Genomic DNA, 16,194 nt, shown 5'->3' with positions numbered 1-16,194 from the left:
CGTAGAGAAGTTCTTAAAAAAACCCCAGTATAACTTAATTCAGCTTGGCTCTAGTTTCATGCTGTTTAATGTTGTGCCCAGAGGTGCTTTGTTGTGAACACGCTTTGTAAATTAGATTGTTAATGCATTGTGTATTGATGCGGCTTTAAGAAAAATTAGAGGTTTGTGTATTTTGTAGCATGTACAGGATGATTTCACAAGAAAATAATAAAATATCATTCATTGTAGCAAATTTGTACTGGTGTTAAGTTTTTCAACCTCTTCCCTTGTTCCCAGGGGAATTTCAGCATATTATGTCAGAGGCTTGTTCTCTGCAAATGAATGCAGTTAATTGATGAGTTATAAATAAAACTGAAATAGACCATTTTCCTGTTTCATTGCTGCCTTTGGGTACCTGGTCTTGATAATTCTACATACTTTACTGTACACTGGAAATCTGTGAAACCATAATGGGACCATGGGCTTTTCTGTCACTGCTACTGTTGCTAAAAATTGTTGTCAAATTCTACTTGACTAACACAGTGGATTTTTACAGAACCCTACAGAACAACCAACTGAAGACTGTACCTAATGAGGCCATCAGAGGATTAAGTGGTTTACAGTCCTTGTAAGTTTTCTTACTTTGCTTTTGTTCTTGTATTGTTCTCCAAGTTCCAGTTTCAGTCACTTTGTACACGTTTGCTTCATTCTGTAGAGTTTTGAAGTATAATCATATATGTTTAATAATGTACCTGGACTTTCCGATACTGCAATTTCAACTGGAGCAAAGTTTCCCAAGTAAAGTTCGTAAGGAATTTTCTTTGTCATCTTTGGTGGGGTGACCCAAATCCAAACTCTTTCAAAACCCAAATGCAGATACAAGATTGCTGTATAAATGCAGTGGTGGTGGAGTTAAACATTTACCATCCTTCTTGCATGTCCTAAGGTGTTTAAGCAATTTTAAAATGTTGTGCAAAATGAATCGTGTCCAAGTGTTTTGTATCCGGAGGAGGAAAAGGGGTTTCTGGGAAGGAGTATTGCTTGAGACATGCATAATATTGGTTTTACTGGAAGGTGTTGAAATCACACAGACAGTTATGAATACCTCAGCCATTATTACTACTTGCTCGTAAGAGATTTCATATGTGCTTATACTATCTCATGGCTTATTGTGTTTTAAAAGCACCTTAATCAGACCTTAATAGTTAGTTGCAGCTCTCTAGGTGGTAGATGCTTATCACTGTGATGAGGAGGCGGAGGGGGGAAGGGCTTTAAAATTTTTTCCTCTTTTCTGCTTACCTACAGGGAGAGGGGGCAGGTTATCTGTTCCCTCTGTGCCAAAATTCAGGCTTAAGACCCCATTTCTTTCAGTGTTGCATCAGATTATGGAATAGTTTTGCAAAAAAAGAAAAAATTAGTTTTACAAAATAGCTTTGCAAACTATTGCACAACTTTTGCAAAGGTGCCTTCTGCATTCCCTAAACTTGGATCTTGGCCACTACCTTCTTATAGCTTCTCAGGTATTCCCGCCTTTTCCATCCGAAGAAAGCACAGTAAGCAGCAGAGAGCAGAATGAGATGGGGTGCAGGTGATCCCGCTGGGGAGCGGGACCCTGTGCGGTGCAAGGACCTGCCGCCTCCCTGCGCAGCCACTACCAGCCAGGGTCTCCTGTGTGCCATGGCGAGCGTGGGAAGCACACAGCTCGTCCCAGGAGAGAGCAGCGAGTTTTGATGCCACGAGTTGGCATGGACTTTTCCAGGTTTTTGGATCCAAGGGTAGGGCAGATGTGGGTTTCCATTTGCAGCCATTTTGCAAATTTAGTGTCCACTTTTCCCCCTTGTTTTAGTGTGTGTGTGTAGAAGAGTGAATACCTTGGTCTGAGGGGCTGTAGTCTGCTTTGAGCAAATACTATGCATTGTAATAAAATCCTTCAAATTATATGATGTGAAAAAACCTTTAGTAATTATTAAAAAACAAAACAAAACAAAACTCCTTCCTGGCTTCCAGGGTTTCTATGATGCCAAAAAAGGAAACTAATTTAGTAAATACTATTGTTGTCTACAAATCGTCCATTTAATTTTCAATGAACGCACTTCTTTCTCAGCTTATTTACAGTAATGCTTGTTCTCTAATTAAAGTTTGAAATAGTAAATCTCCAGTTGCTGATTTGGTGATAGTTTTATGTGCAAAAGAGGAGGGACAAAATTAAGGCAAAAATAATGAAGGTATAAATTAAGCCAGCATCTCTGTCTTTTTTTAAAATTAATGTATTTTTAATACAATTGGAAAGAAGATGATGTTAGAGCCATTTAAAAAAAGCAGGCATTGCAGTTATTGGCAAAAATCATGGAATGGTTATGTAATATTATATAATGTAAACAGTATAATCATTTGACATAACATCATCGTAATTAAAATATAATAGTAACAATTTAAAGTGTGATGAGGTTTCCCTTTTATTGTTCCTGGGCAAATTTTAAGAATGTATCAATTTTGTATCTAATTAATGTATCAATTTGAGTAAGGTGAAAAAGGAGGAAATTGGGTTAATAAGTAGCTAGCCGCTTGTGACTTCTGTTTCTAAGGAAAACCAAACTGAGATTTCAGAATAGCTATTAGAAACATGGTGGGCAAATCTGGTCTGGAAGTCATCAGTGTCAGAAGCTTGGAAATTTTTTTTTTTTTCCCCTCACTTTTCCACTGATGTGGATCAGGCTTTGCGTTGTCTTCCTCTCTGTTCCTGAGAAGGATAATCTGTCTGCATTGCAAGATCACCATAATTTGTTAGAATTGGCAGCAATTTGAGAATAAATTGGTTTTTGAGACAAGCGTAGTGAGAAATGTAAAGCACTTTTCCTATGCAGTTTGTTTACTTCACCAGAATGCACTTCTGTCACTTTAGTGAATTTCAGGAAAACTTTCGGTTTATTGCATCACTTATAAAATTACGGTGTAATTATGCATATCTCCTACTAACGTAGAGAGCACCTTCTGGCAAGGGAATGTAGGACTGGTCCTCTGGATTTTGTGTGTGAGCATGGAAACATAAGTGTCAGCATGCTGCTTTATTAATTTAAAAAAAAAAAAAAATTATCACCTTCCCAAAGAATTTGTGTCAAAAATGGATTTAAAGCTTCTGAACTGCTTCTAAAACAAATAAGTCTTTGCAGAATATATGTTAGAAAAAGAAAACCTGCTTCTGCCTTTTTAGTATATATTCTCTATCCAAAACCTGCAAGTTTAAACATCACTTAACTGACTCTCTTTTGGCAGTTTCCCAGTTTGCTCTGAAGTAGGCTTTAGGGGGATTTTTTTCTTGGTGAAGACACAGATTACTTACTCATAAAACTTTATAGTATATTGACAATTACTTGGTTTGCAACTCCTGTAGAACTATCCACTTTCTCTCTTAATGTGCTCCAATTTCAAGCTGCGTAGGAAGACAGTTGCCACACTGTATGTATTAACAAGCCCAGTAAACATAGCTGGGTGGAAATAAAGATGATGGTTACAGGAGCTTCATGATCTCTAATGTTTATATTATGGCTGGAGAGTAGCCAGCCTGGTTCAGAACACTAAACTACAGCTCTTTATTTTCTGTTTATACGTTGGATATTTTCCGAGCTCTGGCCTCCAAAAGAGTTAGAATAGAGTCCTTATTTATGGAGGTGAAATTTAGCAAAATGAAAGAGTTTTATTGAGTGGAAACTTGCTGTCTAGCACCCCAGAAGAATTTACCTGGCAGGATGTATTATCACATTGCAAGACACTGTGATACCTGAGACCATGGGACTGCGCTACCGAGACAGAAGGCACTAGTTGCCCAGCTTGTGCCCGTGGCTTTTGATAGCAGAAAAACGTGACAAATAAGGAGCTTCACAAATGTAAACAATAGTCTTGACGCATTTCAATTACTGCAAAGCACCAACAGTGTATTTTTGTTATCAGAAGGTAATGAAGTGGCGTACTTTGTACTTTAGATCCGGAAATGGTGTCGGTGAGGTTTATTGGCGATCCAAGGGTCATACGGAGAGCCAGAAGTAGTAAAGCGATGTGCTGCGCCGGCAGCGTGTGCAGAGCCTGAAAGGACTGGAAAGCCGTTTCAGAGGGTCACTTCTTCAAGTGCCTTGGCATACTTGACTGTAATGACTTATTTTGGTAACACTGCTTATTCTGAGCTTTGACCCAGAACGTGGGGCTTTGTAAAATGGTTCTGTAAATTCTAGCAACTTCTAGGGTTACTCTAAATCACTCCAGAAACCCAACTACATAGGAATTTTAAGTCCTAGCACAGAGTATTCTAGTACAGTCCTCAGTGTGTGATGAATACTGCAACTACGTTATTTAAACAAAGACTCTCAGATGCTTTGGAAAGGAGGACTGTGTTCCATTTAAACTGAAAAAAACCTAATAGCTGCTAATTTTAGTGGGCATTTGCCATCAAATCTAGGAGTCATTTTTGAAAACTTGTCAATCGCTGCTAACGTATCAGAGACGATTTATTATAATTGTCGTTCAGGAATCACCGAGTAACTGTCCCCGCGCATGTGCGCACATGCCCACGTGCAGGGAATATTGGAGTGTTCTGCAGCAGCAGTTCAAAGCAGTGCAGCTACACTATTATGCCAGATACCCAAATCACGATTATTGGGATCACGCCAGTGTGGTACTCAGCTGTGATAGCTCCTGCCTTTCTCATTGTGTGGGTGTTCCCTTGAGCTGCAGGGTAAGTGTCTGCGTGCATGTGGTCTGCGGTAATTTTCTGTGGTACCTGGTAGCAGTTCTGGCTCCCTAGCCTGGTCTGCTTGCAGCCCCCGCTGTGGGATTATAACCAGTTTTGCAGTCTGCCTTCCTATCTCAGAAGGCTGAAGGAGGCTTAAGGCAGAAGGCATGAACGTCCTGAACTGGGCTGTGATTATATTTTGTGGGAGAGGGAATCGGCATGACCCAGGCAGGAAAGACTGGGGTCCTAGTGTGGGATTGAAAGAAATGAGAGTAGGATATTGCTTTGCAGAGTAAAGGTGTACAGTGAAAAGGTGGGGTCAGAGGATGGAGGTGTATTTCAGTCAGTCAGGACACATTTAAAATATGTGCTGTAGCACATATCTGCTGCAACCTTGCATTTCTAGCTTTTTCTTATTTTAGGAAGGAGTCCTTATACAGATCAAGTTACATCTGTTTTATAAAAAAACCAAAACCCAAATCAAATCTGGAAACATTCTGCTGGTACCATAATGAAACCACACAGCTTTAAGCAGTAATTCATGTTGGTGATGGTTTTAGTAATGTAACCCATAAGCACATTGAACAGTGTCGGAAGGGAAGATCTCTGCATTTGGAGAGGACAATGCAAACCGTCTTGTATCAAAAAATGCACAGTTCTGTTCTAATTCTGCTAATTTTTTCTTAAAGAGTGTTTATGGGTTCTCTTGATAATTTTGTGATTCTGGATTACAGAGTTTTCAAGGACAGGGGTATCTGTAAGGATGGTGTTGTTTGGGAGGCTGTGGAAGATGTTCATTAACAGCAATGACTAGATGAAGTTAAGAAGCATTATATGGTTTTATACGTAGTACGCACCTTTAACAGTGGCAGGTGGTTTTTCAACTAACCAACTTTTAATGGGTTGTCTTCAGAGGTTTTTTTTGTTCCCTGCTTTGCTGTTATTAAAGGGTTAATGGGGACCAGCCCTCAAGTGAGTCTGTGTTAAGCTATAGGATTAAACTATTGGCACCAGAATGGGAAGGGAAGAAATTCACACATGTTTTCTTCTTAACCTGCAAACCAATACAAACTTAAATATGCTGAATATGCTTTTCTCCCTCCCATTTTTTTAAAGAATGTATAAGAGCTCTACTGAGCATGTTTGATTGTGCTGAAAAATCTTTAAATATGCAGCAGTTTAAATATACTGCTTCATGAACTTTACATATTTGCTGAATGACAAGTCTCATTTTTCTGTGCCATGCTCAACTTTTAGAAGCTGTTCTGGTTTTCTTGAAAGTGAGGTATGGGTATTTCTTGTGAGCTTCAGGAATCTCTGGGATTTTTGTAGCTTTGTGTTTTGTTTTGTTTTGTTTTTTTTTAACTGTCTGGACTTGCTTAAGGAATTGCTAATGTTTAAATAAAAACCAGGAAATTATTTAGAAACAGAATGATCAGAAACTTAACTGGGATTGGAAGTTACACAGCGTGGATGTAAAGATCAGCTGGATCCTCTATGCAGCAACTTTTATATGGTCTCTGATTGGTACAGTCTTAAACATTTAAATGAAAGAAAGATGTGTTGGCACATCAGCACTGGTGGTTGAAATAGCTTTGGCATGTATCAGTATTTTCTGAGAGCTGCTGTAAATTTGTCTTTGAATAAAGCAAATCCTTGTATTGATGTTCTTGACACATAAGGTACAGAGAGCCACTGCTTGATACAGTGAGCAAACGCGCTGAGTATTTTAAAGTACCTCTGTTAACATGGTGGGTTTATTGCCTTGCATTGTAGCAGAATTTCCTAGGTACTGGGCTTATCAGTACTCAACTTAAAAACCTAAAATCTACTGCACTGTTATTTGAGTGATTTCTTTGTGGTTTTTGAAGGAGCACTTTAAAGAGCAAAGTTCTTCAACAATTGCCATTGAGCAGAAGTGGTTTAACACAAGAGTTGGGAGTGATTTTCCTTTTATTAACATCAATGTTAAACTTCTGCTAGCAGTACAAGGCTGTTAAAATTTCCCAGTTGCTGAAGCCTGGAAGGCCAAGCATGGTCACAGATGAGAGCCAGCGAGGCTGGGACAGTAGCTGCAAACAAATCTGTGATGCTGTCCTCTTCCCAGGAAAACAGTGTTAACAAAATGCATGGCAGTACATTCATAATGAATATTATTACTGAGATGACATTTGAGATGTGTCTCACATCTGCAACACCCAGGTGGGCTTTGCAGCAAGGAGCATGGCTTGCTCCTCAGGGAGCATCTACAGCGATGGCCACTGGCCTGCTGTTGGTGGTTTGTCCCAGGAGAGCAAGAGTTGACCATAACATGCATGGACAGGCTACAGAATGAGAGCAAAACACGTTGTTTGTTTTGTTTTGTTTTTTTTTTTTACCCCCCATACTGAGCTTTGTGCCCAGCTGTCCACCTTGCGTTCCTGATCCCTCCGGACCGCCTGGGATCACGCAAAGCTGCAGATTTCGCAGCCTGGCTGTGGCAGGATCTTGCCTGCGCGGCTGAAGGATGCTGGGTCCGGTGGGGAGGCACCCTCACTGCCCAGCACCTGGCGTCTTTCTGAGGGTGGGAAAAGAATAAAGCAGAGAAACAGCACCAGAGAGACTGGGCAGCCGGAGGAGATGTGCAAGCATGGTCCTGGAAGCCTCCCTGGTGCTACCCACAAGGGATACAGGCTGTAGGGTGCCAGCCCTAAGCAGTGCTGCTGGGACCATGAGTATCCTCTCCTGGATGGTAACCCAGCCTTTTAGCCTTTTTGACCCTGTAAGTAGATGCTGTGCCTGGTAAGGGTGCTGCCCTGCTTACTTTATTGGCAAGCACCTGCTTTTGTGCAAGCTCCTGGCACAGCAGTTTCTGCTGCGGTTTGGGGTGGTGCCGGGGCACTTCTGAGACCCGGGGAGGAGGGGGCTTGACTGGCTCCTGGGAGATCCAGAGGGAACACGGAGATTTGGTTAATTTTTTTTCTTAAGCACCCAATGCTCCAGAAATGAATAAATATATCAATGTTTTTTCCTGCCTTTTTTTTTTTCCCTCACCCCACTGTAATGTATTAAAAAAGCTGGATGCCATGCTGTGCCACCTTCCAGGTATCTGCTCTCCATATGCTAGCGTGCTCCTGGCAGGCATGGCCTAAGATTTGTAGTGAAAAGCTTTATGAAAATTTTGAAATATACCGGAGTCAGAATGGTATTTTTATGTGTGTTTATATTACTATATAAATATATAAAAAAATCATATATGTGTGTGTTAAACTTTGGAACTTTTATTCATTTGAATTGAGGTAGGAGTTCATATTAGTTTTACAGTTTCCTTAAAGCCGAGTTAAATGTTTGAAGTTAAGTTGCTATGATCTTTACTCATTTTAACAATATGTCAAATACTGATATAAGAGTTGCTGAATATATAGGTTTCAGTCATCCTCCTGCTCTTTCTTCTTGTTGGAGTTTGTGTGAGGAGGGAACCTGACAGGTAATAAAAGTGAAGATGACAGCTTCGCCAGTGAACTCTGAATTTATAGACTAAAATGTAAAGGTCTCTCACAAGCCAATGCCTATAGGGAAGCTGGAATTGGAGTAGCTTCTGAAAGATTAAGGAATTTAAGTACATGCTGCAAGCTCTAATTTAAAGAAAATAGTCTTATCTTTAACACTGTAATGGAAAAGGACAGTCTTTGTAAAAGTTCCGTCCAAGTGAAGAATATTATTGTATTTTGCTAGTTATTTGAGCTAGTGAATACTCCCTTATCCCATCTTAAAGAAAAGGTGTGGTCCTTAGTTGTAGTATTGTGTGGAAGTTGTCAGATATTTTAGGTTTGCTTTCAGTTGTTTCACAAAATACTCCATTATGTTAATTTCACACTAAATAGAAGCATTTCAGCTGTGTTTTGTGCATCGAACGTAATGTGGATAAGCTTTGACTGTTTGGAAGGGGAAAAAAAAAAAACCAAAACTGTGGGACATCAGGCTTACACTAAGAGGCATGAAAGAACACAAAAAATGTGGATGAGACAGAAATGGCCGAATTAATTAAAAATAAGTCTTGAGGTATGACAACCAATAACAGAAATCCAGCAGCAATAAATAAATTTTGTGTAATCATAATACCCACTTTGGTTCTTTTGATGCTGTGCTTGTTGCTATAACATTTGTAAATCACAGGTTTTCCCTTTAAAAGTGTAAATGCAGGTCAATGAAAACTCTGGCCAAGCTGTCCATTTTCAACTATTGATATATCCATTGGCCTCTGGGAAAACCTTGGGCTAGCACAGCGATCTTCAGACGGAGAGATCGGGGAATCACTGTGTAAATGGAGAGCAGGAGGCACATAAAATATCACAGCATGATGTCCTGTCTTTCTGCTTGACTTTGGCTTTATGGTTTGGCATCGCTAATTACTTTCAGCTCTATTCAGACATCGCATTTATTAAGATGACGTCAAAAGTTTGCGAAGAAGTGACAAAGAGCCAGAAAAACACCTTCTTTCACCTTCCAGACCTCCCTTGCTCAATGACAACGGTGGGTGGTGGTGGTCTTTCCCCCCATCAGTTTTAATGCTGTGGGCAGGAGAAGATGAACACAACAGACTGGATCGCTGTGGGAAGCCCTCAGTTTAAGATGCAGAGTTACTATGGTACTCAATCCTCCTGCGCTGGAGGACAGAGGTCTTGGCAAAGCAAGCTAGGGATGAAGGATCCGTCATCTTCGCCGTGAGCTTCTTTGTTCACCCTGGCTGAGAGTTTGACTCCCTCGTTGTGTGCGTCCATCCTTCCTCTGGTCGTCTTCTGCTTTAACGGTGGGAGAGGAGGAGCAGGGCTTGGAGCATCATTGTGTGTTTTTGTTTTCCAAAGTCTGCTAGAGTAGATGGAATTTAGCAAGGAGCATAGTGAAAGTACAAACATAGGCATAGAGAAGTAGTCACAAGGACTGAGGCCTATCTCTCGAGTATGCTGCCTCTCTTAAAAACAAAACAAAACAAAAAAACCCACAACGAAGAAAAAACCCGCCCCCACTCCTCCCCCTCCAAAAAAAAAACCCCAACACTGGCAAGGGGCAAGGAGAAATTGGTTGGAGAAGACTCGGATATGTTTATTCCACTGGAAAACAATTCTTTTGATCTTCAGGGAGGTGTGTGAATTTAGGAGAGAGAAGAAAGACAGGTAATTTCTAGTTTTGTTTTGTTTTGTTTTTTAAGCAGAGCCGCAGGCTTTTTTCCTCTTCTCCCCCCTTATTTTTTTTCTTTGTTATCATCAGACATTTCATTTCTCTGAAACATTCCAGTCTCAGTGCAGCCTAGAAGTATTCAAACAGAATAGCGTACACACCTGTCAGACCATGGGGCAAATGATAAGGGGATGCCAGTGTATGAACCATAGGAATTAGCTCTTTGATGTATAGCTTTAGAGCTAATGGCACTTCGCTCATCTTAGGAGAGCCTTTGACTGCAGACAGTTTTGTAAGTTCCGACTTGTATTGGTCTGTTTGTTGCTTAATTTGATGCATTTCCTAACTTTTCTTTACATAGAAATAGAGCTGCTGACTTTTTTCCTAATAATTTGAAATATGTAAACCATCTACATCACAACAACAAAACTCTTTTTTACGGAAATAGATTAAGTGCATTAATTCTTGATGAAGCTTCTCTTCTCCCTTTGAATTCAGCACTTCCTTTAAGTGTTGGTGTCCAGAAGCACTTTCACTGCTATTTAAGCTGTCGTGACTGTGCCCGGGGAGAAATGCAGCACAGTCACTTTGTCCAGTCTGCCAGCCCAGAGACAGATGGGATGAATGGCTGGAGGCAATGACTTCTTAAACTAACCCAGCTAGACTTTCAAGAGCATGTCTGATCATGGCTTTAGAAACGCAGTGAGTGCTTAATATAACTCAAAACCTGTGCTGATTTGTATCGTAATAAACATCGATGCTAATAAAGGAGAGTATATGTGTTTTGTCTCCCCAGAGAGCAGGATGCATACCGCGGCTGGTACACCAGTCGTTTCAAAGCAGTTATGCAAAGTGTTTTCTTCCATGTTTGCAGCAAAGTCACCACGGTTCAGCTGTGTGTTGACCAGGAGAAGACAGCCTCTAGATCAAAGGACAGTCAAACATTGCCTGTTGCTCTCAGCCCTATGCTGGCTTGGATCGGTTACAGTCCAATTTTTTTTCATCTTGTGGGCTATCACTGCTGACCTTTCCTCTCATCCCCATATGAAGAATAGCGCTTTATTAATGTTTTGCTTCTTCCTGGGTTGTCCCTTACCACTGCCCTTTCTTGGGGCTTCCATTTGTGTAAAATCGAACTTTAGCTTTTAGTATGGGTGGTTTTCCGCTTTTGTCCCCGACACATCTGATTACACGGTGTAGTGTAGACAAACCTGAACCAGTCCCTGTCCGTGTGTTTTGCCTGCCCTGGTTGCCAGTGATGCTATCCAAGTAACTACGCTGCTAGTGTAGGAAGATGAAAAATCCAATCAATTCAGAGTGTATTACATGAGGAAAAAGCACATGTCATTTTGCATGACAGTTTCTGTTGTCTCTGCCAAAGCCATCAGACAAGGAGTTGCAGTATCAGGTTTGTCAGTTGTCATGGATCAGGATTCTTGGTGAGACTCTGACAGTAACACCTGCACCTCCCGTCGTGAGGGCTTCACATCTGGAGCTGGAGCTGAGGACATGCATTTTAGCCTCCTAGGTTTCCAGGTGTGGAGTGTTTTTTGTTTTTTGTTTTTTTTGATGCTTTGAAACCTGAAGAAGTGGTGAAACCCTATAACATAGGTGAGCGGGTAACTGTAGCAGAAGTAACTGTTGCACGTGGTTTGACTTTCTGTATGAAGGACAGTTAAGTCACTTTCCATGTGTGTTACTACCACTAATGTTTGTGATCAGAGTTCATTTGGGGAAAATATGTGATGACAAATCAATGCACAACAGTCAACAGTGCTAATGTGCTATTTTGTATTTTTGTTGTGGAGCATGTTTGAAAGGATCAGATGCAAGAGCGAAAGACATTTCTCAGTTTTAGCTGATGATAGAGTGTTTTATTTGTCAGCAGCTGGTGGTTTTGTGGGGTGAAGATGTCTATAGAGTTACCAATTCACTTTAAGCTGATTATAAGCACATGAATTTGTTAAAATGTTTTTATTAAAAATATCTGAGAAGTTTTTTTTATGAAACTTTCTTTTATGGAGTCTTCATTTGCCTTGAAAGGGTGTTCATGCATTGTTCAGTAAACCTTCAAACTTTCCGATATTAAATTATTTCAGTAAAGCATATTTAAGCTTAAAAAAAAATAATGCAGGAGTAATAGGACTTGAATTGATATTTTTACTTATCTGTCGTTTGTGAGTTTACTATGTGAATTCTTTCTGTTTTAATGTAGGCGTTTAGATGCTAACCATATTACGGCCATACCAGAAGCCAGTTTTGAGGGTCTGGTGCAGTTGCGTCACCTTTGGTTGGATGACAACAGTTTGACGGAAGTTCCCATCTATCCGCTTAGCAATCTCCCCTCTCTGCAGGCATTAACGCTGGCTCTCAACAAAATAACGCACATTCCCGACTATGCATTTACAAACCTTTCAAGTCTTGTTGTTCTGTGAGTATTTGTAACTGTATTTCATAGGTCACTTTGATGCTCTACTCAGTTACAGTTTTGATTAATCTAGGATGGCACTGAAAATGGTGTTTTGCTATGTTTTAGCTCAGTTGTCTAGTTAAACAGCCTATACCGCCAACACGAGGTGATACCATGCATACTAGACAACCCGCTGACAGTTTGCTAGAGACTTTCTCCTGAATGGAAAGTCAAATGGGCTAGGGGTAGTGAGACTGATGTATATTTTCCTGACACCTCATTTTAGTAATGAATATTTCAAACCAATGGTTGTCAGAGAAAGCTTTCAGAGATATTAGAAGAAGAAAACATTATCTGCCACAGACCTGTTTCGGTGTAGTCTTAAATATCTCCAAGGATGACTATGAAAAATTAGTTTGATTTATACATTTAAATCATATTTTTATCACACTTCTGGATAGTGAGTAAAGTTTTAAAATAAGTTGTCTTGACTGCAGGCAATTTATTCTGTTCCCATATGAGGATGAAATATTTCTGTCTGGAAGTGAAAGACATTCTTCTGCATAATCCTCCCCATGCAATGTTTTTTCTAAACCATTTAACTGTCTTGATTTCATAGAAATACCTGCTAATCTGTTAACTTATATGAAATAGTTCGCTTGGTTTTATACTTGTTTTGGTTTTGCTTTTTAGACATCTTCATAATAATAAAATAAAAACTATAGGAAAACACTGTTTTGATGGATTAGACAACCTTGAAACCTTGTAAGTATGCTTCTTAAAGTAATTTGTTGTTCAGTGTTCATCTCATTCCCAGCTTAATAAAGGTTACCTTACTAGTATGGTGAAGATTTTGCAAATAAAGCACGTGTGCACTGCACAACACGTTGCACCGACACTTAGGTCCAGCTCAGGTTTTGGAACTGAAGGCTAGTATCAGTGCAATGCTCCACCAAAACTTAATTATCTGTGTTGAGAAGCAGGTAAATATTAGCCTGGGTGAAATAGCATGCTGGATGATGTGGCTGTAATGTTCCTAGCCCTGATCTAGCTGGTCTGTCTTTGCATAGCACTCGACTGAGTCAGATGGATATATCAGAAGTGTTTGAGTGGCCCTGTGACTGATAACGGACAAATATTTGTTTCTCAGATTTACTGTAGGATTAAACATATTTAAGATACGCTGCCAAAACTGTTGTGTGACAAAAGGAGATTTCTTAGAGGGCCCCAGCAGGCTGTTCCTCCACTGCTCCTCCATTATTGGATGAGCACCGCTGCCTGCCAAGGATACTGTTGCTCGCACCTCCCCACAGCTCCTGAACAGATCCTCTACAGGCTGGTAGAAAACAGCCCAGCTCCTGGTTCCCAGCCTCTCGTACAAGAGATTCATCTGAGTTCACTTCAAATACTGGCAAATATTAAGATGGTGGACTGGTTTATCTGAAACAGTGAGCCTTATGTTCCTTTGGACAGAAACGGGATGCGGGCAGGAAGCATCACCTTCCCCTTGCCTTGTCTGTTGTCCCCGCTGACAATTCATACCGTGCCCCCCTAACTGGGTGTCCGTAGTGGCTGAATCCTAGCTCTGCAGTACTCCTCAACCTCCAGAGTGCCTTCTTGGTGAGGAATGGCTTTCAGCCACTTGGGTTACATTGCCTGTTTCCTTCAGCTCACTCAGTGAATGTCTAATAAATGGTATCTCCTTCAGCGGTGCATTCTGTTATGCTTAGGAGAATGCTAAATAAATAAACCCAATGAAGGAGGGCAAGGGCAAGCCAGTGACAACTTCTGTTAACATGAGGAGTTTGGTTGAGTCCAGGAATGCTGCTTACTCCAACTATCTTGTCATTCTCTTAGAACATCAGTTAGGTAATAATAAGATGCTATGTAAATATGCACGGCTGTTGTAAGACTCAAAATGTTTTTGCTGCTTGTACGAGTCCCTTTTGCAGAAAAAAGAGTAGCAGGTCCTGACATTACTGCTAGAACGGTGACACGTTAACTGAGATGTCAACAGATCCCTATCACCAATGTGTGTTGATTCAGTGTGATGAGATTTCCCTCTGCTTCTGTTCAGTATTTAGAATTGGTTTTGCTACAAGATCTGCTGTTACCTAATGGCTTATTTCCTGTTTGTTTTATAAAACCTGAAAGAAATATTTTCTTAGTAAGCTAATAGAGTGTAGTCATTTGTATCTACTTTTTTTAAAAAGAACTTTGAAATCTTAGTGCATTTCCATGTAAATTCTGTTGAAAAATCTGTGACTTGTTGAAAAATACTGAGCTTTGCTTCAAGGAAATGTCATTTGACTTAATGTGAATAATCCTCTGGATAATATTAAATATATTACCTAAGTTATTAGCTGGTTATAAAGCATGTGAAACATCAGAAGACTAAATCTAAGTTAAAGTTATTCTGTGGTCTAGTTAAAGATGTTCTGAGAACTTTTTACTTTCATTGAATTGTCTTTAAAACTATTTTGACAATTCATGACCACTATTAAGAATTTTATAAGTTTCCTGCTTTGTTTCTTCTAGGGATTTAAATTATAATAACATGGTAGAGTTCCCTGAAGCCATAAAAGCACTCCCAAGTCTAAAGGAGTTGTGAGTATTACTTATTCTTCATTTTTTACCAGTTCTTTTTCCTTTCTATAAATAAAAAGAGAGAAGAAATTCCTGGATTTGAGAATGCTTGTCTCATTATGAAGCAACCTAAGTAAGATTTAAGTTATGCTAAGTGAAGCTATAATTAAAGGAAAATATAGTCATCAGCTAGAGAGGGAACTTATTGAAAATTATTTTGGAGTTATATAAGCAAGCAATTTATTCAGGAGAACCATTAGCATAGATCTTAATCATGAGCTGGTTTTGGCTTCCAGTAGCAGAATTAAATATTCACTGATCACACATGTTTTCCTTGTCCCCACCTTAAGGGAGCAGGAAGAAGAGAGAAAGCGTAGGATCATGTTTTAGACAGAATAGTTTATTTCTAATTAAATATTTTCAGTTTAGCTGATGTACAGTAGACAGAAATCATACCTTCAGAGTTATTCCTACAGTTTGACTTATTCCTATTTAACTGCAATCCTGTTTTTGGCAGGACTGGGAACTGAGTAGGTGTCAAGAAAATGACTATTGGTTGAATCCACTGGCAGTGTATCTTTAAATGTTGGTTTTCTTCTTTGCTAATATCTTTAGGGGATTTCACAGTAACTACATTTCCATAATTCCTGATGGTGCATTTGCAGGGAACCCCCTTCTAAGAACGATGTAAGTAATTTTCATGCATCTATTTTTAGTCTTTAGCAGACAGTGACTGTAAGAACAATGATTGAAATGCGTTTTTCATTTCCCAGACATTTGTATGATAATCCTTTGTCTTTTGTGGGGAACTCAGCATTTCAGAATCTGTCAGATCTTCATTCCCTGTAAGTATCCTCTCAACTGTATAGTACAATATAGTACAATAAACGGATAAGAAATGTTATGGCTAAGAACTCAAAGCAACTATATTTTCTGACTGCCTCTGACCTTATAATTTTTTTGCAGTAAGCTTTAGTAAACATTGTTATTGTTGGGAATATCCAGTTTCTTAAGAAGCTCCAGTAAATATGCTCTACAACATTTTTTTTTTTCTTTTTTTTAATCTTCATTACCTTGCATAAGACATAACCTCAGGGCAAACGCTCAGGTTCTTACTTAAACAAACGGCAATGTGTCCTAGGTGGTTTTTGAACAGGGATGTACATTGTGAGAATGTTTTGCAGGTTAGCGCATGCATGCTCTCAAAAGATATCAGTTCTGGGGGTGACGAGTAAGCAAAAGAGAGTGAGACTTCAAACTTTGAACTACAAACTACCTATGAGTTTATGCTCTTTTCATACAGGTATTGATATGACTCTTTCCAGCTTGATGAATTCCT

At 39.7% G+C, this 16,194-nt stretch overlaps 1 protein-coding gene across 1 annotated transcript in view; it reads left to right on the top strand.

Annotated features, from left to right (window-relative positions):
- Window positions 1-16,194, top strand: part of LGR4 (leucine-rich repeat containing G protein-coupled receptor 4) — a gene marked incomplete at its 5' end in the record, with an annotated part of 44,867 nt that overhangs the window by 16,958 nt on the left and 11,715 nt on the right. Inside the window, 6 exons of the mRNA XM_009709002.1 lie at window positions 536-607; window positions 12,075-12,290; window positions 12,963-13,034; window positions 14,808-14,876; window positions 15,471-15,542; window positions 15,629-15,700. Of these exons, the coding sequence (XP_009707304.1) occupies window positions 536-607; window positions 12,075-12,290; window positions 12,963-13,034; window positions 14,808-14,876; window positions 15,471-15,542; window positions 15,629-15,700 (573 nt within the window). The remainder of the gene's footprint in view (window positions 1-535; window positions 608-12,074; window positions 12,291-12,962; window positions 13,035-14,807; window positions 14,877-15,470; window positions 15,543-15,628; window positions 15,701-16,194) is intronic.

Source organism: Cariama cristata, unplaced genomic scaffold, assembly GCF_000690535.1.
Source record: "Cariama cristata isolate BGI_N322 unplaced genomic scaffold, ASM69053v1 scaffold16121, whole genome shotgun sequence".
NCBI classification, from domain to species: domain Eukaryota; kingdom Metazoa; phylum Chordata; class Aves; order Cariamiformes; family Cariamidae; genus Cariama; species Cariama cristata.
The sequence above is the reverse complement of the archived record's forward strand: the minus strand, read 5'-3'. Positions and strand labels throughout refer to the sequence as shown.